Source organism: Diabrotica undecimpunctata, chromosome 9 (assembly GCF_040954645.1).
Source record: "Diabrotica undecimpunctata isolate CICGRU chromosome 9, icDiaUnde3, whole genome shotgun sequence".
NCBI lineage: Eukaryota > Metazoa > Arthropoda > Insecta > Coleoptera > Chrysomelidae > Diabrotica > Diabrotica undecimpunctata.
In genome coordinates, this window is record NC_092811.1 from 18,247,822 (window position 1) to 18,273,222 (window position 25,401).

The 25,401-nt window shown below is 31.0% G+C and overlaps 3 protein-coding genes and 1 long non-coding RNA gene across 4 annotated transcripts; 1 reads left to right on the forward strand and 3 right to left on the reverse strand.

The window, feature by feature from the left end:
• Positions 1-3,593: 3,593 nt before the first annotated feature.
• Positions 3,594-4,941, reverse strand: LOC140450392 (uncharacterized). The gene is made up of 3 exons (XM_072543989.1): positions 4,662-4,941; positions 4,406-4,519; positions 3,594-4,323 (listed from the first exon to the last, which is right to left on the reverse strand). Exons 1-3 carry the CDS (start codon positions 4,906-4,908, stop codon positions 4,166-4,168), a joined length of 519 nt encoding a protein of 172 aa, XP_072400090.1. The 5' UTR covers positions 4,909-4,941; the 3' UTR covers positions 3,594-4,165.
• A 2,805-nt stretch (positions 4,942-7,746) lies between these two features.
• On the reverse strand, positions 7,747-8,644 carry LOC140450393 (uncharacterized). The gene is made up of 3 exons (XR_011952016.1): positions 8,591-8,644; positions 7,987-8,492; positions 7,747-7,902 (listed from the first exon to the last, which is right to left on the reverse strand). It is a non-coding gene; the product is annotated as an uncharacterized lncRNA (long non-coding RNA).
• A 1,643-nt stretch (positions 8,645-10,287) lies between these two features.
• LOC140450394 (uncharacterized) lies at positions 10,288-14,386 on the forward strand. Its single transcript, XM_072543990.1, has 4 exons — positions 10,288-10,672; positions 12,521-12,757; positions 12,824-13,130; positions 13,189-14,386. The coding sequence occupies exons 1-4, from the start codon at positions 10,306-10,308 to the stop codon at positions 14,084-14,086; spliced, it is 1,809 nt and encodes a 602-aa protein (XP_072400091.1). The 5' UTR covers positions 10,288-10,305; the 3' UTR covers positions 14,087-14,386.
• Positions 14,387-21,610: 7,224 nt separating this feature from the next.
• Positions 21,611-22,387, reverse strand: LOC140450450 (zinc finger MYM-type protein 1-like). Its single transcript, XM_072544092.1, has one exon. The coding sequence runs from the start codon at positions 22,385-22,387 to the stop codon at positions 21,611-21,613; it is 777 nt and encodes a 258-aa protein (XP_072400193.1).
• Between the last annotated feature and the right edge of the window lie 3,014 nt (positions 22,388-25,401).

Here is a 25,401-nt window from a genome sequence, read left to right on the forward strand (position 1 = left end):
CGCCGATACGAACACCTTCATCGTAAGTATAGTCTCTGGAGTTGTTTCGGCAACGGGTTCTTTTTCTGTTTGTTTTTACCTCAGAAAGCTCACCTTCTTTGTCTTCCTGTACGATTTTTTGAATCGTACGAACTGACACTCCTGTCATCGCGGATACTTTGTCGAATACAATACGTTGACTTTCATCTCGAAGCAAATTAATGTGGTATCTCACTACGTTTAAGATCACTTTTTTAGCACTCAGATGTAAAATTTGACCACTTTTAAACGGCAAAACTGGATCCATTTTAACAATATAATTTTTTACACTTGAGATTTGAGTGCGCGATGGTTATGCCTTAACCCTTGTCCGGGCAGAAGAATTTAAAAACGTAATCGGGCAGTTTGGGCTTATGTATACAGACAAACATATAATCTCCACTTCACCTAATTACACTATTTTGAAAAACATACCGCTCATTTATCTATAACTCATAAATCTGTCTGCTTTCCAAATGTGCTTTCCAAATGACACTATTGTTTGGAATGACTAAGTACATAAAGAGAATTAGAAAACTATTAATAGTCAATTATAAAGTAATCAATATTGTTTACTGTTAGGGCCTGTTAGCCCGGCTTGCCCGATAATGGAAGTTTAAGCACAATATCTTAATTATTATTGCTTTCTATTTATTAACTATTGTGAAAGTAATATTTTATAAATAATTTTGAGAGTTGACACCTAAGCTGTCAGAATTACCTGTGCCATAATATTTAACCAATTGCGTAAAACCTAATATTTTAACCACTAATAAAGACATTTTTCTAATAATCTTTAAAATCACTTCCCTGAAAATGTAACCATATTTATAAGTAATTGTAGTCGTTAAGCTTATTAAATAGATACGTACCTATCTTTTTAAAATAAATTTGATTAACATTGGAAAATATAAATAAAAATTTGAATATAAATAAAGAATGGGTTATTTCGGCCGGCCCTGCATAGTCCCGTGAACTATTGGCAACATACGCCCGTAAGAAATGCACTGGCCTATCTGTTCAGTTGTGAATTCTTAACTTGAAACAGTCTTTAGTTGTTATTTTAAAACAAGATTAAATAGTACCCATACAGCGTAAAAACTTTCACATATAGGTACTATTCATTAAAATGTACTGTTAAAGTTTATTTTGTTATTTCAAAAATAAATCAGGAATGCTTTTTGTTGTTATTGAATTATGGATGAAATGGAAGTTTGGAAGTTTTGGCGAAATGGAAAATTTCATAATTTAGTAAAAAGTTTCATTGAATACTTTTTTTTTAAATTGAAATTTTTTAAAAATGTTTCGTTAATTTCTGGGCAGAAAAACAGTATAATAAAAAGTTATGTGACGGTTTTTCGTTGTGTTGGAACAAACCAATTTTTAATTCAAAGTTATACAATTAAAAAAATAAATACTTTGAATATTGTAAACATCATACATTTTTAAGTTTTAAAATTAAAAATTTAAATTGACAATAAAGATTTTATTGTGAAAAAACAAAAAAAAGACAACAAAAAAAAAGTTTGCAAATCAATGACATCGAAATTTGTTTCGGCGTAGATGCAGTTACCCGTTCGCACTCCTTTCCCACTTCCCCCTAACTACATATTTCATTATGAAATTTTCATGATAGTTTTAAGCCGACGGCCACGGCACCACGCTGTGAGTTTATGCAGCCACCCTCTTAAACCGTAACCAAATCGCCCATTTGAACTGCGCTTCTATAAGCGTCTATATTCTTTGGTACTATGACCAAAGAATATAGACTATATTCTTTGCTATGACTCGCTATGACTATGGGATGCGATAAATCCATGAATCAGGCAATCACTGTAGAGCGTGATTAGTATTCTGTGGTAGAGCCAACGGAGCCAACCCAACCAAAATGGAAGGGAAGGACTGTTGTTTATTGCATGTTTTCTTGATTGATGTGTGACCATGACCATGGTACAACGAAAAGATGGTCACGAGAGCTTAATTTCCCGACTCAGCACCCCCCACTACTGTTTATATGTGCAAGTATTTAACGAATGGCGGGAAGTTTGAAATATATGGTAACAATTAGTGCCGGTTGTTCGAACGCTAATCAAAACTTGATTGTAATCAAATATTGGAAATATTTAATTACAAGCAAATACGTCACAGCAGCTGTCAAAATTGCTTATTATTATTATTGATTTTTAAATAAAAACATGAAATTAACATCAGAAAGAGATAAGTTTAATTATGGTTTATTTTAAATTAAAACGCAAAATAATAAAATTGAATAAATCCAAACGTCATTGAATAAATCAGTCAAGATAACCTCAAAATGTAACGTATTTGATTTTAATTAAATATTTGATTTGAGTTCTCATTAGCGTTCGAACAATCGACCCTTATTGTATTAAATTTCTGTCTTTTTTATTCCTATACATACTTTGGTAACAAAATCTAGATTTTTTACAGAATTAATTATAAATACTACTTTAATTTTTTAATAATAATTTTTATTTAGAAAGCTGTAAAAATGACACCTGTTACATTTAAACAGTCATTTCATTATTATTTTAGTTCATCAAAAAACTTAAAAAAAGTTCCAATATAATAATGATTGGTATACTTCGTTTACGCTTGTACAAAACACATAATGAGGTAAATAGTCATATTTTTTAGAAGAAAATGTTACAATGTATAGACGGTGTTTACAGTCTTGCGATTTTATTTTTAAGTGGTGGTAGGTTAGCAATAAAGGTATTGTGTAGAATAAGGGATGGTCGAATTTGCTTCCTTTCTCAAATACAGGCCATTGAAGTTTCCAAAAATTTAGATTTTTTTGTAATATCTCTTTAGCGCATTAGAATATTCAAATGAAATTTGGTGTACACAACCTATAGAATGAATGGCCACTACACGTATAAGAACCGTGTAATAATCTAAATAAGTTACGTAGATTCGGGATATGTCGTTTATAATTTAAAGAAAACTTTCAGTTGGCCTCTGTAATATGTAATTTCTAAGATTTTTTGTAAGTAAATTCCATTTAAAATAACCTCTCAACTTTTCTTTATATCTCCTACAACAAAACTTGTAGTAGCTGTACAATCCATAAATAATGCTTACCAAATTGCATAAGAATATTCTAAAGTGTGTATGTGTTAAATATTACAAAAAAATCTAAATGTTTGCCAACTTCTAAGCCCTATGTATAAGAAATTAAGCACAATTCTTCCACAATTAATTAGACGAAATACCATTCTTTTTTGATAAACTATCACCTATAAAAAATATCACAAGACTGTAAACACCCTATATAATATCAAAGAATATAGACGCTTAAGACGCTAGACGTCTATATTCTTTGATAATATACAGGGTATACAATGTACCACAACATTTTACAGTTGTTTCCAATTTAGGGAAAGGTGAAATAAATACAAGATGCATGTAGTATATAACAATTATTTTAATTTTTATTTAAATAGTACAGTCAGTGTACTATTTATTTATTTATTTATTTATTTATTTAATACATGGGATAACCCCATTAACAGTTTAAATTACAATATACAATATCACAGTTAGGATTCAAAACTTGAAATTACTATATAAAATCAATATTAGAAAGTTTTAAAAAATGAGACTAAAAATCTTACATACTAAAATAAAACAAAGTATAACAAGAATAAAATTTAACTGAGTTAGTTATATTGAAAGTATCAAAATCGCGATCATTTAATAGCCCCATGTATCTATCCAATGAGTTGTGAATACCATAGGTTGTTCTGTGGAAAGGAATATTGAAAACATTGTGGTAACGTAGAGCTTGATGGTTCGGACGATCAATAAATCCATGTATGATCTTATATATAAATATAGCTCCTGACATGTCACGACGGTTCTTGAGTGAGGATAAAGATAATTGTTGTTCGATACAGAAATAATCATGATTTTCAATAGTAGTGTGGACGTGGTAAGCACAAAATTTCAAATATTTATGCTAGACTCTTTCTATGGTATCAATATTGTTCTGAAAATAGGGTGACCAAATAACTGAACAGTATTCCAAAATAGTTCTAAGCAACAATACACTAATCTTGTTGAATTAATGGAAAAATACTGAATACTTTCTTGCTTCGGGAGTCTAATTTTTCCAAGCTCAATTTCATGCCCATAGTGTGTTTTTTTGGAATTTCACAGTTATTTTATCATTGGCGCTGACAATTTTTATTTGGCTAGTGCATAATGAATCCATATGGCATAAACCTTGAGACTTACAATTACGCTTGTATTGCTTACTTAATACTTGCTTTCCATCATGAGCTACAAAGAAAAAAAATTTAATTATAAATAATTATAGTATCCATCTAATACGATGTTATCATATGTTAAGTATCTTACTTACATGTTTTGCTACGATTGCAATTAAAGTATGTAATATTTTTATCTTGCTTGTATTTAGATACAACATAGAAGCTGCAGGATGTTTCTTCCATTGATCGTTTCCAAATAATAAATTCTTAAACAAAAAAAAAAATTAAATTAGTAAATGTCCATTACTATACATTTTTAATTTTACTATTTTATTAAGTACATAGAAATATTCTACAATATTTTAACAAAATATATCCTACTAAATTAAATATTAAAATAAAACTTACCATCCATATTTGTAAAATTAATTGTTTGACTTTCAAACTTTAAATTATGAACATTTTCCAAATGATTAATTAAAAATTTTCCTTGCTGAAAGGAATTATCACAATCAGGTTCCAAACACTTAAAACCCCATACATTTTTAGCATAAGATATGCGTTCAACCTGTTTAAAATGAATTTGTGTGACGTGTCTATTTAAAGTAAATTGTCTTGAAAAAACTTTATCACAATATTTACACGTTACAGGCATTTTAAAAAATAATAATAATAAGACACCAAATATTAACATAAGATATCAAATCATAAAGTTAGGTTAAGTCCAAACAAATTCATAAATGTCAAACTGTTCCGTTCCCAAAAGCTTAGGTGGTGGGGGGTGCCTAGTCGGGAAAATAAGCTCTCGTAAGATGGTCTCTTTTCTTTGTTTTGTATCATGATGTGTGACCTGTGACGGGTTTACAAATCTACGATTCTACGAACCGTGTTTACAACCAACAAAACAACAGATGACGTGACAAGTGATACTAGAAGGACAGTTCAAATGACCGATTGGTCACAGTTGTGGCGTTGTGACTGCATAAACTCAAACCCCTCAAACCGTGGCCGTCGGCTTAAAACCATCATGAAGGATGTATACTTCATCTAATTCATGATACTATGACCACAGAATACTAATCACAACTAGTATTCTGTGCTATGACTGACTAACAAGATAGGATCTTCCCGCAAGGTTAGTAGATGTTAAGTAATCTTAAATATCTACTAACCTTGATCTTCCCGTAGCACAAAATCGGTCGTGTTCGCGCATGCCGTCATTGGAGAGTAGAATTTGAATTCTTGTTAAAGTTAAATGGGATTTGTATGCATTCTGTGATGAAATTATTCAATTAGCAAAATAATAATATTAAATAAAGGTTTAATAATTACAATAATCGTACACAAAAGGATATCTCCAAGCTATTTATTAAAGATTATTTATTGACACATACAAAAAACTGACATTACGAACGTGCAACTCTCCAATTACGTCACGACTTATGCGCAATATCTTATCTTCTTAATCATAGTATCATGTCACCACCTACAGTTAACGTACTAGATGAGCCATAAAACTTATATTTTTATAAATATATATTATTATAAATATTTCGGGAAGCGGAAATGTTGTCAAACAGTATATTAATACGAAAACGAAAGAGCACATAATAATTATTTTGTTTGGTAGACCAATATTAATAAGCTTCTCTTCTAGTATATTTATTTGAACATTATCATATGCTGAAGTTATATCCAAAAATGTAGCCAAAGTGTTGTATTTGTGTGTGAATCCTAGATATATGTCATTTACTAGTATCGTTAGGGGTTCTAAGGAAGATCTTCCCTTTCTAAAAGCATATTGTGAGTCAGGTAATATTTTTTCATTTTCTAGCCAATATTCAAACCTGTTCTTTATCATTCTTTCCATGGTTTTAAATATACACGTTGATAAAGCTATGGGTCTATATGAATCTGCATTTCCGTTGTTTTCCAGGTTTTTTGATAGGTACTACGATGTATTCTTTCCACATTGTTGGAAAAGGAATCTTTTTTTATCCAAATCGAATTGAACAATTCTAACAGGGCTTTCTTATGGCCTAAGGGCATTTTATGCAACATATTGTATGAAATGTTATCCGCCCCGGGAGATTTATTATTTGTTGAATTAATAATGGAGAGAATATTTAGAAGGCACATTTAATATTGCCCTATCAAATAGATCCACTACCAATGCGTGTTACTATGTGTAACTGGATCAATGCAATGCTGGAAAATATATTGTTGAGTGAATAGAAGATTGTCACAAAGGTGCAAGGAGAGATTTTGGCCAAAACTGCAGGGTGTCCACAGGGGGGAGTGTTTTCTCCCCTCCTCTGGTCACTCTTGGTGGATCACTTGATGTCACTTCTTGACGCACACGGGGTAAGAAGTACATGCCCATAGGGATGATCTAGTAATTATGCTAAGAGGAAAATATGGTAATTTTCATTCCAGCACACTCCAAAGAACATTAAATATCCTTAGTAGGTAGTATGATATGGAAAAATTCTCTAGCAATCTTAGTAAAACATGTAGGAGTAATATTAGATAAGCAGCTTACATGTAACGCCCAGTTGGAAAGAATAATCTACAAAGCACAGGTTTCCCTTTCTTCATGTCAAAGAGTATGAGGAAAAATTTGGGGTTTGAACCCCAAACCGATGTACTGGCTATATATGACTAGTCAGATCTATGATTACGTATGGCGCACTTATATGGTACAAAAAAAGACCACTTAATAGAAGCTGAATAAGCTTCAAAGACAAGCATGCTTAATCATAACACGAGCAATGTTGACTACCCTAACTGCCTCATGGAGGTCATGCTTGATCTCTCTTCATTACATATATGGATGGAGAAGGATGTGAAGATAGGAGCATACAGAAGGTGGATAAGATGTCAGGAAGCAAGGCAAAAGGATACCTGGATCAAATCTGGAGAGATAATTAAAAATTACCTAGATTTGGAAATAGTACCAGATGCAATGCAACCTAAATATAATTTTGAAAAGTCGTGCACCATCCTCTTTATAGGAAGGTACAAATAGGAGTTAAATAAAATCAATGCATTGGCCATTGATAAATTGTAGGCAGCACCATCAAAAGTTAATGAATAGACTTTTATGCCTGAATCATAAATAAAATTTAAGCAAAGATTTACTAAGGATGCTTTTTCTTATCCACAAAAACTCTCAAAATAAAAAATATGCAACTGGCACCAGTGCACATATGCACATAAACACCAGTGCCTCTCATGCTTCTGGTATATTATCAGATTCTATATCTGTACCAAAATCTACAGAGCCAATAAATTTTTTCCCATCCCATTTTACTAGCTTACGAATAGACATTTCGTTCAGAACTAAATTACACACAAGTGTTACAAGTGTTTTATTTTGCTTCCCTGCTTCTTCAACTTTTTTTTTTCAAAGCATTTAAAGCTTCTTTGGAAAATCCGGGTGCGCCATCAACAGTTTGGTACCATCATTTTGTTATGGTTGATGGGTGTGGTAATGAATTATTAAAAGCTCTTCTTACAAAATCATAGGCTTTTGCTGAATACAATTTAAAGCCAGTGCAAATGACCTTAATTCTGGAGAATATTTGGCACATTTGGCACCCTTTAAAAATCGTTGAAACAAAGCTTTGGCTGATTCTGGTAAAGAGGCCTAAAACAATAAAAAATACAAAAATAAAAGAATATAATAATAATTTAATTTTGTTTCTTATAGAATATGTGAAAGAAAACTTACCAACAACACAGATTCAGCATTTTCTGTAACATACAGTTTTTCTTTTAATGATTGTACCAATGCGTTTAATGTTGTTGCTTGTCGTTTACATCTTTTAGTAGATTTTCTTAGGGTGTCAATTTGTTTCTTATTTTTTTTTTAATTTATACATGTTTACTGATTCCATGTATCTTTTTCTTTTTCTTAGGCAGTCCAAGTCCGACATGGAAAAATCCCCCACATAATGCTTCCTAAAAATAAAAAGATTTAATGAAAGAAAAATTGCTTATTCAAGGATATAATAATGCAAATGAAAAATTAAATGAATATTGCCTCTTGTTATTTTTTTTAGCTATTAATTCTCTGTCTGCAGCATGCCCTTCAATATTTTCCTTGCCTAAGAGTTCCTCAGTTTCTGAGGCAGACAAAGTTAGTTCACTGCTAGCAGTTCGAAATTTAAATTGTGGGTGTCTGATGGACTAGGGAGAGCTTTAGTTCCTACCACCTCTTTAACGTCTTTAGAAGACCTGTATGCAAAGAAAAAACAATATAGAAGAAACAATAAACAGAAAATTTATATAAATATTAAATACCGATGTAAAAATTTAATAAAAACATTACCCACCTTGGTATAGCTAATGGTTTTGCATTTTCTTTTAGACGAACAAAGCTAGATTTCGTGATAACATCATTTGGATTAAAATGATCACAACAAATACGTGACCATCTGGAAAGCTTGTTCTTATTTAATTGTAAAATGTATATCCAAATTTCCTGTTTTTCTTCGTCAAAAGGAAATCGATGAAAAAAATATTAGTTAGAAAAATTATATTTAAATGATTTTAATAAAAAAAAAGACAAAAAATTTAATGGAAATTGTTATTATTCATTATAATGCATAATAATTTATTTATTTATTAAATAAATAACAACTAAACGCCTCCACTGGCTATCAAAACATAACCTAAACATACATATAAAAAATAACTTACTTGAAAAGTGATAACGTTTCGCTCTTCGAACTTCAGCGACCACAAACAAGATACCTAAATGGCATTTTACTAAAATAGTGGGTAAATGACTCTAAAAAATTTTAAATAAAATTTGCTTGTCACAAAAAATATGTGAACACACAACTTCATATCAAAACAATAAACAATAACAAAGGTATTCATGTTGCGGACACTTTTTAAAGCATTCACGGAGTCTATATATTATACGTCATTAGTGCAAACACTCCTGACCACAGCAGCGCAGTAGACGAACTTTGGTTAAGTCTCCACTTCCATGCGAAACGCACTGAAGTATTCAACGTGAAAATATCGACTTGAAAAATTTTTAGTTGTGTTCTTGAATTTGAGGTGTTAACTTTCAATAAGCTTGTGTGTTTTCTCCCGTTTACCTGTTGCGTATTAAAATTTATTAAAAGCGGTCAAAATGTAGGTACTTTATCATAAATTAAAATACATAGGGGCGCATTAAGAAAATTTTAATAAAATTTTTTCATTTCTTTTTTTTTGAGACTGGTGCAAAACAAAAATTACTTGCAGTGTTTCAATGAATTGGTTAATATTTGATATTGGGAAATCTTTTTTTCTAAAACTACTTTATATGTTACGATTTATGTTGATTTGAGATTATATATTTTTTAAATTTTTGTTTTATACATCGTGTTTTTTTGAAGTTATACTTCTATACGCTCGCTCCACGTTGGAAAATTGTATGGGAGTGAATCTGTGAAATCATTACACATGTAAGATAATGAGTAAGAGAGAGACAGAAGATATATTTTCTCTATCTTCCTCTCTCGAATATAAAAATGTTCCTTTTGTATATATAATTTAATATTATATAAGATATATATACATATAATATTATACATATAATAAAATATTTATGTGATATATTTTGTATTATTTATTAAATGTTTATAATTATATTAGTCTTTTGTATTTCAAAATAATATTCTCAATAAATCACTGTATGATCAAGAACTGTCAATTTTGAAATATCTCTGTGTCAGACTACTGTGAAAACAGCAAGGTATATTTGCTGTGATTGGTGGGTGGGCGTGTCTTAATTTAAAATTTGGCGGGTTTAATGTTTATTGAACTGAAAATGGGGTATTGGTAGGAAGAGGATAATATTCGTATTTTAGGATTAAGCAGACTTATTACAGTTTTATTTGAAATGTCTTTAATTTTCCTACATTGAAAATAACAAGGTACATTTGCTGTGATTTGTCGTTATCGACATATGATGTGTGAGGTGAGGTTATGTGTCTTATATTGGCGGTTTTATTTAACACCAAGATCTGGTGGATCAATTAAAATTAAAGGAATGTGCCCTTCCAGGCTGCTCTGTACACAGAGAGATCAAGGACAAGTTTCTGTCAGTTATTGGAAAACACATGCTGGACATAAAGAAGAATTAAGAACCATGCATATCTCAAAAGCACAAGAAAAAACGATTGTAGAGAAGTTAATGTCTGAGGTGTCACCCAGCAGAATTTTAGATGATTCAAGAAAATTGGAAACACCAAAACTAGAAAGAATTGCCCTATTAACAAGTCAAGATATCACAAATTTATCCAGAAAGTATAATATACACAAAAAACGGGATCAAAATGATAAGGTAGCAACAGCCTTAAAGGTTCAGGAATGGAACGCTAACAACAAGAATTATGCTTTCTTATTCAAGAAAGAAGGTAAACACCAAAAAATTTTTAATACCTACCACATTTATTTATAATAATTAATCTTGTGTGGCTGCTCATGTAACAATCCTTTTTATACAAGAGATAAACATTTTTAAATAATATAACTGCTAAGTTTGTAGTTACTGGCCTTTTACATATCTAATTTTATTGTGGAGGTGGTGATAGTTTATGGGTCAAATTTACTGCTTTGTTACCTTTGCCTCCCTCATGTAATAAATCTCACTTATCAAAATCAACAACTTTCACCCCTTAACTAACTATAGAGTTTTAAGTTACTTTCTTTTTATTATCATCATTGATACAACTTTTTTTGGTTCTTTGTCTATTTAAGAATACCTCCCGATTCTGTTCTGTATGTTCGTCAAATTTTTGATTTTTAAAAATGTAATGTTTTATTTGTTCCTTATATATACTCTTCAGTCTTCCTCTTGTTTTATGTCCAGCTGACATTTATTTTTTAAGGTATTTCATCTTCCATCCTTTCCACATGTCCCTTCTACTGAAGCTGTCCTATTTGTATGAATGTTGTGATATTCAGATCCTGGTAAACAATTTTATTTTACTCATTTATATGTGTGGTTTAAGATTTTTTCCTTGAGTTATTCCTTGGATTAGATACCTACCCTCCATTTAGGTTATCATATTCACTTTTAACATCTATGATAAGATTTTATTGATATATTGCATTTAATTGTTTTGAGAATTTACTGTAGAAAAAAATATCTGATCTATTATTGATATTTGCTGTCAGAAATCACATTTGTACTTACCTAAAACTTTTTCTGCATATGATCTCATAAATAATGTGAGACAGTATCTTGCATGCTGTATTCAGAAGCATGATTCTGTGGTAGTTTCTGTATTCCAACTAGTCTCTCCTTTTTGTAATGGTACAGTATTCCATTTATCAGGTAATTGTTAGTTTTTCAATATGTGGTTTGCTTTCAGTATCATCAAATGATATTTTTTAGTCTGATGATGCTACTTTATTATGTTTTAGTTTATCTATTGCTGTTCAAATCTTAGCCATTGTTGGGATATTTTTTCTCTGTTATCTAATTGGTCAAATGTAATTTATATGGTTCACATCTCTGCTTTCTTCCATTTTTTCCCTATAATGTTCTGTCCATCTTTTTATTTCGTGTTGTTCTGTCAATGTAATGCTTGTAATCTCAGTACATCATGGTCCTAAGTTTAAATATTGTTTTTCATTTGCTTATTTTCATGTAGGACTTTTTTGCCACTACTCTTTTACTTAGATTTTGTAACTCTTGAAGTTGTTGTCTATCTATACTTCCCTCCTTTTTTTGTGGACTTGTTTCTCTTCCTTTCATAGCTGTTTGTCTTCTGCTTTTACTTACCTGGTCCTGTGTCACTGCTGCTTTATATGCTCTGTTTTTTTCTTTCAGTTATTTTTCTTCATACCATTCACTTCTTTGTTTTTCCTCCATGCCTAATACTTTTTGAATGCATATTTTATGGCTTTTTTACAGGATTACTTTTTCTCATTTATGTTTTCATGACTTGCTTTATTTTATAGTCTGTTGTTGAAGATTCTTTTGTTTTGTCTTCAGAAGGTTCTGAATCTACATTTGTCCTCAAATCTATCATATCATGGGCTCAGTACTATAACTAGGTAACTCCAATTATGAGAGTTTTAAATTATCTACTTTAAAATGTAATTTATATTGTAATTGACAAAGTAAGCTTAAAAAATAGAAGTAATGATTATCAAAATATTAAAAAAAAAAATTCAGTCTCTTAACAATTATCTTGAATTATCTCTAAACTATAAATTTTGAGTAGACTATAATTTTGGTGGTTTATTTTTATTAGGAGAACAACATGAAATACTCAAAAAAGAAGATTTTGTCTTAGGATTTATGAATTCTGTAATGGAAGATAAATTACGAAAATTCTCTAGCATAATTTGTATGGATGGAACACATGGAACTAATAAGAAAGGGATGGACTTAACAATAGTTCTCATTAAGGATGACAAAAATGCGGGTTTTCCAGTTGCATTCTTATTATCAAACAGATTGGACCAACAGGTTCAAGAAGTTTTTTTAGGTATGTATTATATGAGTACCTAGTGACAATTTATGACTGGTAAGAATAATTTTCAAAACCCTTTAGGTGCCCTCAAGAATAAGATGCAGACCGAGATTCAGGCAGACCATTTCATGAGTGACGATGATCCTAAATATTATAATGCATGGGTGAAGATAATGGGAAATCGACCAAGGAGGCTGTTATGCACATGGCACGTTGTAAGAAGTTGGAACATTCAAGGGAAGAGGAAAATACAGGATCCAAATTTGAAAAAAGAAATGAAGAGAATTATTACCGAAACTAATGAAGCTCGATTTATAGACTTATGCAATATATATTCACGAAAATTACAAGAAGCAAATGAGCTTGATTTTTTAAATTATCTGACAGGGTAAATAAATATATGAAATCATACATTTTAAGTCACCCTTCAGTATATTTTTTTGTAGGTATTACTTTCAGAATAAAGAGAGGATCAAAATGTGGGCCCATTGCTACAGAAGAAATTCAGGAATCAATACCAATATGGCGATCGAATCATTCAACAACTTATTAAAAACGAACCATCTAAGAAGAAATGCTGCAGTGAGAATTGAAAAATTATTGGACACAATCGAAGACTTGGTGGATATTAAAATGTGGAAGAGAATTATAGACATGGAAAGACCAAATGCTAACAACTATCAAGACAAGGTTATAGCGAAAGCGCACAAAATAGCAGAAATGATGAAAGAAAAAGTGGAAGTTAAGAAGAATGTGAAGGTGTATGGGCAATTTCAGGTAAAATCCTTTAGAGATCCTAATAAATTATATAATGTAAGTATAAGACAACTGTGTGAAAATGAGTGTAAGACATTGTTTTGTAGAGTGTGTAAAATTTGTATTCATCAATACCAGTGTGATTGTGCTGAATATGTAGTGAGGAATACCCTGTGTAAGCATGTGCACTTGGTAAGAATGTATGAGGAGCGTGTGGGTACTAACTCTGTTTTAGATGATGCTGCAAGGTGTTTGGGAGAAAATTCAATTATCAAATCAAATCATGAAGAGGAAATTAATGAATTTATCACACAGAAGCTGGAACAGAGAAATGTGATCCAGGAAAACACCATCCAACAACGTCTTGAAGACATACAACACTTGAAAAATGTCATGGACAGCTTAGTTGACTTAGATGATAAAAGTTATACACAATTAAAAGAAAAAATTATGACAGATGTTGAAGAAGCAAAGCGTAAGGCAAAGGAACAATTTCAGGAAGCCTCTAAGGATATTACAAAGAAGCGAAAAATGGAAAAGCAGCAATATTTTCCTTCCAATAAAAAAAAGAAACTGATTAAAAATTAAATTTGAAAAATTCTTGTAGCTCACATGTATTTTTTGTTTTTGTATCTGTATTGAATTTTTATTACAGCTTTATAGGCTTATTTACAAGAAAGTTAATTTAACATTATATGTTTACTTGGTTAGTGATAATAAAATTTAATAAAATATATGTATGCATGCTTAAGTTAGGTCTGAATTTTAAATCATGTTAAGTAATGATGTTATTTGTAGACTTTTATATTAGAGTTGTATTTTGAAATCGGGATGTACTGGGTCCTAGGCGGGGTTTAGAGGTGTTTTACCTTCGCCATTGCACCAATAAGGCCCCCCCTCAAAGAATAAATTTTAAACATAGCTATTTAGTGTTTTATTTGATTTTCAATATTTATTTCCAGTAAACATTTGCTTAATTTTGTTCAAAAAATTTTTCACCTCATGGTGAAATCTAACACAATTTAGTTCAACTTTCTAGAAAGAAAAGTAGATAAAAGTCAATTTGGATATATATAACGCAAGTTTTCGACAATAGCAATTTTTATTATAAAACAGCCAATGGAAAAATTTAAAGTGAAAAGGCAAGACTACATAATTTTTATTAAACTTGATATGGCATATGCCTACAAAAAAAATTAAAACAATGATACCTACATATTTAATAAAAAAAACAGCACTAGGATATGATACAGCTTATTCCTAAAATATCTAGTACTAATATCCAAGTTACTATAGAAGGTGTGGGATGTGCATACTGGGATAACAATAATAAAAACAGTAAAATGTTTAACTCAATTCCATCATGAGTATATACACAGCTGAATTAATAGCGATAGTGGAAGCACTAAAATATTTATCTAATATAAATCATTCAAAGTTTATAATTTATAGTGACAACAAAACCGCTTTAAGTAAAATTAGTGCCATAAATCCTAAATCAAAAGTAAATTATGTTGAATTATATATAATAAATAAAATTAAAGAACTTCAGCAACAAGGCAAAACTGTTAAGTTGGCATGAATTAAAAGCCAGTGTGGAATAACTGGAATGGAGATAGTAGATGAATTGGCAAAAAACGCTGTGACACAAGGAGTATTAAATCATTATCTTTGTACGTCTAGAGATATAGAATAAGACACATTCAAAGAGCTTAACAAAGAATGGAAAGAAAGATATATTGATGAGAATATAAATACAGGAAACCATTACAGAGCAATCAGAAACCATATTACGGATAAATCTTGGTTTGCTAAAATGGAGTGTACAAAGGATATGACAAGAACTATATGCAGAATGAGATTTAACCACTGTCTTACACCATCATATATGTTTAAAATGAAGCTAGATGAAAGTCCACAACGTACTTGTAATCAGATGGGTAACCTATAACATAACATTTTGTACTGTTCTCTTATTTTATTTTCAATAAGGTTAATAATTTTTTAAATTCGCTGTATTCTTTGACTGATGTCCACCATCCCATTAATTTAAGTTATTTATTAACATTAGAAAACAATGAGTTTTTATATAGATTATTGTATAAACATGTTTTAGATATTAAACTCAATTTGTAATTTGTTAGAAAAAAAAATTAAAAAAAAATTATAAAAAATAAAAAAAATATATATAAGAAACAAATAAAAAAAAGGAACTTGGACAGTCCACAGTAAAGTAGCTATTGAATTAAGTAGATAGCTGCAGAACAGTTTACTGCGGAACTCTGAGGACCTCATCACTTATTTTATATATAAATAACTAAAAGCACCTAATAGAAAAAAAAGACTATATATTATAGCTCAATACTAGTAATAGATTTAGGATAAGATTGTATAGGAAACAATGACTAATTAAAAAATGAGTACAAATTTTAAGATTGGTTTGGCGAATTGATTTAGTGTCCGCAGTCATTTAAACACAAACAAACAATACCCAACTTACATTTTAATAAACATGAAATCTGCCAAATTTTAAATTAATATACATCTACCGATAAATCACAGCAAATGTACCTTGTTATTTTCAATGTAGGAAAATTAAAGACATTTCAAATAAAACTGTAATAAGTCTGCTTAATCCTAAAATACGAATATTATCCTCTTCCTACCAATACCCCATTTTCAGTTCAATAAACATTAAACCCGCCAAATTTTAAATTAAGACACGCCCACCCACCAATCACAGCAAATGTACCTTGCTGTTTTGACAGTAGTCTCTCTGAGTCATGTCCTCGGTAGTATAGTAGTCAGTATCTCTGCCTGTCACGCGGGAGACTGGGGTTCGATTCCCAGTCGGGGAGGACTTTTTTATTTTTACTTTTTTTAATACTTATGGATATTGCATTTGAATTTGTATTGTATTATTATATGGAATTATGTTGCACTGTATTGTAGTGTATTTTTTATGTATATTATTGTCATTTTTAAATACTTATGAATATTGCAGTTTAATTTGTATTGTATTATTAAATTAATAACAAAATAAACAATGAATTTTACAGCAGAGTATGTGTAAAAAAATTTTTGCATTCAACTCCTTTCATACATATATGAAAATAAAAATATACATTTTCATCAAAATATTGATTAAATCCTTCATTGTTAGTAAGTTGTTATTAATTCTGTTTCTCTTTCTGCCATGTCTTACCTATAGAATTACATATGTAATGATTGTGCAGATTGACTCCCAAATAAATTTGTAACGGCGAATAAGTGTATAGAAGCAAAGAATATAGACGCTATAAGCGTCTATATTCTTTGATAGAAGTGTAACTTCCACCGGCAGTCCCACTGGACTGCCACACCCGTTTTTTTTTAATATAAAATTTTACTTTTTTAAAACTTTTTTTAACATATAAAATAATTTTTGTTAGTAAAAATAGACAATTTCAATACTTATTTTATAAAGAAAAAATTTTTATTAAAAATCCTTTATAAAAGGTATACAGGGTGGTCCTTAAGTAATTGTAAAAAAGAGACCATCGATTCTACACTTTAAAATATTGCGATTTAAGTCAAATTGCTTTATTAAAATGTTGATATTAAGAAAGATACAGGGTGTTAAAGTGGAAATTAAAAATTATTTTCACTATAACTTTCATGTTTGTGAACATTTATGTATAAAAATTCATAACTGGGTACGATTGATCATCAGAAATTATAATCTGATGTATACTTTATCGTATATAAAAGATCGTCTCATATTAAATAGCATCATTGGTTCTAAAGAAACTGCTGCAGTAATTACGGATTATGCTGTCATTATTACGGATTCCCTAAGTTCTGTAATTGCCTTAATAACTTATATCCTAGTCATCCAAGTCTACTACTTATTAAATCAGCATTAAGCCAACTGCAAACTATGAACATAAATGTCAACTTTGTATGGATTCCTTTCCATACTGGAATTGCTGGTAACGAAGAAGTAGATTCCTTGGCAAAACTAGCAATCTCGAGTCCGGAAGCTGTAGAAACCAGAAGCATTCCACATCTAGATATAAAACCTGTAATCAAGAACTTAATAATCAATGATTGGCAGACCAAGTGGAATCAGTCAACATCCAAACTACGAGAAGTAAAACATTCTATATTACCTTGGAAATCAACCCCAAATAAGCGAATACATCAAATCATCCTATCTCGTCTTAGAATAGGCCACACCGCCATCACCCATAAACATCTGCTGGAGAGTGAATTAAAACCAGTGCAACGTATGTGATATTGTGCTCAGTGTTCGCCATATTTTACTGGAGTGTCCTTTATATTGCATGGAGAGAGATATAAATTACAAGATACCTTATAGGTAATATTAAGTGACGGAACTGATATGAAAAATTTGACATCATACTTACATTCCATAAATGTACTAAATAAATTGTAAAACTCTAGATTGTACAACGCCAATGACCCTATGAGGTTGAGGCATAAATAAATAAAAAAAACTGCTGCAGTATTTATAATAAGTATTATAAGTATAATATATAATAAACATAATATAATAATAAAGTATTCGTTTGGAAGGTTTATGAATTAAATAATTATATTAATATACCACCACATGACCAAGGAATATGATTACCACGAACAATCCAACGTTCAGGAAAGTTGTATTTAATTATGTTCTCACTGCACTTTCCTCTATAATGTGGTGGTGTACCAATCAATAAAATCATTTTTATAAAAAATGTAAATAAATCTCACCATTCAAATTACAAGGTAATTCGCATGTCCATAAAAAATAATTACAAATGGTACCAAACCATACGATATGCATTTTAAACATGAATTTTAAATAAACGTATGGTTTGGAACAATAGGTAATTATGTTTTACGGATATGCGAATTACCTTGTAATTTGAATGGTGAGATTTATTTACATTTTTTATAAAATGATTTTATTTGTGGAAGAATTGTCATCAAACTTAAAGCGAGATATGTGGTTTATGCAAGATGGTACACCACCACATTATAGAGAAAGGGGAGTGAGAACATACTTAAATAAAACTTTCCTGAACGTTGGATTGTTCGTGGTAGTCATATTCCTTGGTCATTTTGTGAGATATTAATATAATTACTTAATGCATAAAAATCACAAAAAAGAATACTTATTATAAATACTGCAGCGGTTTCTTTAGAACCAATGATGCTATTTGATATGAGACAATCTTTTATGGAATGTATTGACAAATGATTTAAAGAAAATGGTGGACATATACTTTGACAAAAAGTTTAATGTTATTTAGTTTAACTATTTCTTAATGTGGTTTATAAATATAATATTTTGATTATGACTTTAATTTGATACAAAACGTAAAATGTTTGATGTAAAATCAAATTATTCTGTAATTTTGTCAAATCCTACTATTCTATCCTGCTAATATATTTATTTTACTTAATATTTCGTTAACTATTACCTTTATTAAAGGCATTTTATACCAAAATTCAGAAGTATTAATGTTTTTGTCTAAAAAACCATTTGAATTTGAAAACCTTCTGTTTCTTTCGTTACTTGGAGTAATTGCGTTAAATCTGAATTATGTAGTTGATTTGTAAAATGCGATTATCTCGAAAACTGTTGAGTTTTGAAGTTATTAACAAGTATACCTTTTTTTTGTTAAAATAATGAATTTTTAATATTTTATATCAAAAACACCGGTAACTTAAAGAGCAAAAAAGGTAAGTGCAAATGTATGGCACATATGTGGCGCCCTCTATCAGCTACATTAAAGCATGCATCAAATTATAATTTATGATGTTCAATAGTACATAATATTTGATACATAAATCTTCACAAACATAAAAGTTATAGCGAAAATTAAAATTTTAAATTTCCACTTTAACACCATGTATCTCTCTTAATATCAACATTTTATTAAAGCAATTTGGCTTAAATCGTATTATTTTAAAGTGTAGAATCTATGGTTTGTTTTTGTACAATTACTTAAGGACCACCCTGTATAATTTAAAAACCCATATCACAAAACGTTTTCGGAATCCATGTTAGCCACTAAATATGTGGGTAAAAACCCGTTAAAAATTGTTGGTTTAAATTTAGTTTACATTATATGGTATTAAACAGTAGCGGCTGGTGACTCAAAAATTTGATAGTTCTGCAGTATTTTTTGGTTTTTTTTAATTCAATATCTTTTAATCGTTGTATTTTACAACGAGGCTTTTAGTTTGATATTTTACACCATATATTTATTCATTATATATCTATTAAAAAATAATAAAGAACTTACCGATTTTCTTCTTTTGAAGATAAAATTGCCTGTAAAGTCGGTTTTACGGGCGAAGATTTTACGTGACAACGTCTTTTTCTCGGTAGAATATTTCTTGATATGAATATTATTAAATTGCACAATAGGAACAAGGAATTGAATGAAAATAAGAATTGCACAAATTTTAACTATAGAAATATATTTTGTTTACTAAAACATTGTACATGTAAACTTAAACTTAACTAATTTCTATTTGAGTGATTTTGTTGAGGATAGGACGATGATAGGAGAAATATGAAATGAAAGGAAGCGTTTCTGCTGTAATGTGTCTTGAACGCCAAGAACGCTCGAGAAAGACAGAGACACAAGCACGGAAGCACGCACCGATTCAACGCGCCTAATTCTCTAGTGCTGCGCGCGCAGCGGACCGATCATGTTTGAGTGGGAGAGAGACGCAAGGCATTCGCCGGTCCGGCGGGCCTCTCTCTCGTTCGGTGACTCACTGTAACAGACGTGAGCGGGCGTTACACTTTTTCATGAATAACTCCGAGCCACAACCTAATTTAAGACGTTGTCACGTCAAAATAGCAATGGTACATTATGGCACACTAGTAATTGTTTTATAGTTTATGTTTTTAGTAGAATTTTATCGATAAATACGTGAAACTAAGGAATGCAAACGAAAAAACACTACAAACAAAATCGCCACAACAATAATTGCATTATAGGGTCTTACGAACTAACTACACACAGAGCCAAATATATTATTTTTTTTTATAAATAAGCTCGATTCGTCGATTTTTTTTTAAAGCAAACTTGTCTATAACTTTTTCATTAAAGTTTGGTATTTCTTTTATAAGTGTTTTTTCTACTGACAACATGGTTAATGCTACAAGTCGGTCTTCAGTTATGGAATTTCTCAAGAATGTTTTAATCCGTTTTAAACTCGAAAAGCACCTTTCAGCTTCTGCCGTACTCATGGGCACTGTAATTAGAATTTGAAGCAGTTTTACAGTTTCTTGAAAAGGCTCTGTTAAATTATTTTCAATTAAAAATTTTAAAAAAGGTATTGCCCCATTAATGTCTCTACAGTCTCTTCTAAAATAAATAACAGATAATTCAGTCTTCAAGCGCTCCCTATCTAAATTTGGATATGACGCGCAAGTCAGGCTTAAATTATCATCTGGGAAATTATCACAATAATTATCAAATTGCTCAGGATAAAGCAATGAAGTTGCAAGTAGGTGATTTTTAAAAGCAAATCTATGATTTGCACAATATGATTATATCACAAACTTCGATAGATGCTCTCCGATGATCTACTGGACTGTTATCCTTCCATAACCTTTTAGTTGGTAATGGTTCAACGCATAAACTAGAACCTTGGTCAATGGTATCATCTATTGAATTTCTAACTGAATTCATGTATCTTTCGAAATCTGTCACCTTTTTATTGATTTAACTAAAACTGCCCCTCGTTGTGGCGAATTTTTAAAAAAGGTAGGGATTTCATTTAAATTTCCAAAAAAAAGTCTAACTTGAGAGTTTTCGGAACAATCCTTAGACATTATTAAATTTAATTGATGCGCGTAACAGTGTACAAAATGAGCAAATGGATATTTTTCTTTGATTCTGGCTTGAACTCCTGCGTGCTGTCCACACATGACCGCTGCCCCATCATAACTCTGAGCAATTAGTTTATTATTTGAGTTTTCCAGGATAGGATCCAAAACACTGAAAATGTTTTTGCTTAAAGTATCTGCATTTAATTTTGAAGGTACCAAATATGTCCAAAATCGTTCTACCGGTGCTCCATTTCGACAATATCTAAATACTACAATACAACCATTTGTGATTTTGCTGAAATGTCTGTAGTCTCGTCGTCCATGACAGCTAGATATGGAGATTCCCGAATTTCCTCCAAAATTTTATCCTGGCATAATTCCAACATGCAGTCCAAAATATCATTTTGAATTTCTTTAGAAATGCCCTTAAAAACCGTCGATTCTTCCAAGTGCTGTGCTAAAGTTTTATCCAATTCGGCAGTAAAATTTATGAGGCCGCGAAAAATTCCAGGATTGTCGGATGTTTGTGTCTCGTCGTGTCCCCGAAGCGCCAATTCGAAAACACTACAAAATTTTATGCAGTCTATAATTTTTGAGAGAACATACCTATTTTTTGTTACAGCTTCATTGAATTTTTGAATATTTATCCAGTATGCAGAATCTAACTGTTCTTTAATATTCACGGAGCCTAATAAAGCATATTCCATTTGATTGTGCAAATGATGCTTAGAAGTTTCGTGCTTTTTTATTTTATCACTTAAATGTACTAAGTCTGTTACACCAACTTGCGTCCATGACTTATCACCTCCAAAGAGTACACAAGGAAAACAGAAAAGAGCGTTTTTTCTGTTGCAGCCACATATCCAACTATTTCTCGTATAAATATCGCAATTAAATTGTCGTTTGTAATTTTTCCCTCGGCTTGATCCTTCTTTTACGATTTTAATATCCGGCAAAGGACGTCCTTTGCATTTTAATTCTAGTTTTTCGACATAAGAATATTTAAAGAATCTCTTAACATTAATCAAATTATAAATAACATCCATTCTGAACAGCACTTTTATTCTCATATACTTAATATAAATACCGAATTACGTGCAGGACAACTTATTTTAACAGTCGTCGCGTCGCGATCACCGATTATTTAAAATTACAATAAACGTAGGTTTGTACACACTAGTTCGAACTGCGACAAATGCAGCTCAAATATTGTTTTCAGTCGTCGCCTGAAAAGTGTAGGCGAGGGGTTGAGCGGGTGTTATCGGGGATATCTTTAACAGTTCAGAGCTCGGAGTAGCACCTGTCCGGTCAAATAAGTGGGACTTGCTGTCGCCATGAGATGCGACGGACGACAGATTAAAATAAAGGCGGCCATGCACGAAAACCATCTAAATGAATTTAAATTTTATAAGTAGCGATATTTTTTATTTAATTTTCAAAGTAATTTTGTTTGGATTATTTTGGTGGTTCTGCAGCTCCGCAGCACTTATATACCAACCGCCACTGGTATTAAATATTATGATGATACCAGTGGATATGGTAACAAGGCGACGTATGACTCCACGTGAAGTTGCTGGTCCTGAGACGATGTGTCTACGAAAACCTGATGAAAGCAACTGATTGAAATGACAATCTTGACAAGTTAGAACGGAAGTCCAAACAAAGCAGTCAGTGTAATTTTATGTGTTAGTCTAATTAAGACAGAGGCCAACGCTATTTAAAAATTGAAAAAGTTAAAATTAAAATAATATAGCAGTAGCAACCATCAATGTTGTTGTTTTAAATTGTTAATTTGTCCTGAATTTATTTTTAAGAACATGGTGAAAATTGTTTTATTAATTAATGTATGTGGTGAGAAAATTATGTGATTATTGTTAGGCAACCAACTATACATACGTCTAAAAGTGGTGTAAATTAGAGATTCTAATGTAAGGCCCCCTTATGTTTTTTCAACATTTGGTACCTGGAAAATGGAAACTAGACATATGTGGGAAGTTGGATTCTTGAAAATTTGTAATATTTAACTTATAACTTAGCATAGAAGGCACTGTATGTTAAAAAACAACATTTGGTAACTGGTAACTGTAAAATTTTTAAGTTACAAGTTCATGAACATAAATAACTGATTAGGTGTTAACGGAAGAAGTTGGTTAGTTGTTTTGTGTGTGTTGACAAATATATGAGATGAACAAAAATTGATGGTTGGGACGTGGTTTTGTAATATGATGATCATACAGTACTTAACTTATAACTTAAGAAGAAAAGGCCCTATCTGTTATAAAGCAATACTAGGTACATGAGAAATATAAAAGGATAAGTTATAAGTTCATGAGCTTAATAGACTATTGGTATATCTTGACAAGAACTGTAGAAATGAAATGGTTGTGGGTGGCTCTGTTAAATTTGAGTAAAAAAGGGAAAATTGTGATGTTTTTAAAATTGCGAGAAGACTACAGAAGGCTGAGATCTCCAGAGATCCTAAACCAAACCCTGAGGGAGTTGTGTGGATAAGTAAAATGAAAACTGAGTAGTTTAGGATGGGGATGACGAATAATCTACCTTGAATTTAGAAGTGTCGAAAAGAAGCATGAAAAACATTAGGTATAGGGGTCAGACTTGAAGTTTAGGTTGGATAGAAAGAAGTGGGGAAAAATGGAGAGTATGATGTATTGAAAGAGAGGTTTTGGAGTGAACTAAGGAAGATGAATAGTTGACGAACGAATAATGATAAATATAGATTTTGTTGTAGGAGTAAATTAAGGATGTGGGTTATGAGAATAGTTGGCGATGGAGAGGGAGGAAGTCTCGATTGAATGAGACATGACGATGTTAATCTCACGTTATGTTACTTCCATGGGAGAAAGTAATTGGCATATGTACTGATGGGGCCCAACCATGACAGGATTGTCGATCTGGATTTATGGAATTGACAAAAAAGAAGAACCCTAGGATCATTGATTCTCACTGCATTTTTCACAGACAAGCTTTAGCTAACCAGACTTTACCTGAACCTCTGAACGTCACATTAAACTTAGCAATTAAAATAATTAACCACATCAAATCCAGCGCATTAAACACTAGCCTCTTTCAGGCACTATGTCAAGAACTGAATAGTGATCAGGAAACCTTCAGACACCCTAGTGCCGACGTATATAAGCATGCGTAAATATGCCGTCCAGATGTCTCCACACACTAGTTCCAACATCACAAGTACTCAAAGTTAGGCTGGGTGAAGGAAATATGTTCTTTTAGGTCGTGGGAATTGTAATAATAAAAGAATTAGGCATCCATGTTTTACTAATTATATATATTGTATAAGTAACAGTTAAATTTAAACTTTTATAATATAACTTAATTAGATGGGTTTATGAAAAATATTAGAGAGTGTTCAACTATATCTAGAGATTTTTTCGTTGAAGCTAGAGTATTCACTCTCCAAAGCTGTTACTCGATGTGTGTCTGGTAATGCCATTAATTCGGTGGTAGTCTATCTTACACACATTATTTGTGGCATAAGTATGAGTTTTCATACGTGGTTTTAAACTAGAATTATGTAAAATTTTCTGTATAAAATTTTCATCAGTATGAAAATTGTTTGGTGCAAATTTCACAATTAAATGGTTTTCACCAGTATGCAGTCTCGTCATATGGGCTTGTAAATAATCCTTTATTGAAAACTGTTTGGTGCAAATTCCACATTTAAATGGGTTTTCTCTAGTATGTGCTCTCATATGTGATTTTAAATGATCCTTTCTTGACTATTTTTTTGGTGCAAATTTCACATCTGTTTTTCACCAGTATGCACTTTCATATGCATATTTAAAAATTGTTTTGTTGATAACTGCTTGGTGCAGATTTCACATTCAAATCGTTCTTCACCAGTATGCATTCTCATATGCGTATTTAAACTTTGTTTCGAACAAAACTTTTTAATGCAAATTTCACATTCAAATCGTTTTTCACCAGTATGCACTCTCATATGCGTCTTTAAAAGTTGTTTTGTTGAAAACAATTTGGTGCAAATTTCACATTCAAATGGTTTTTCACCAGTATGCACTCT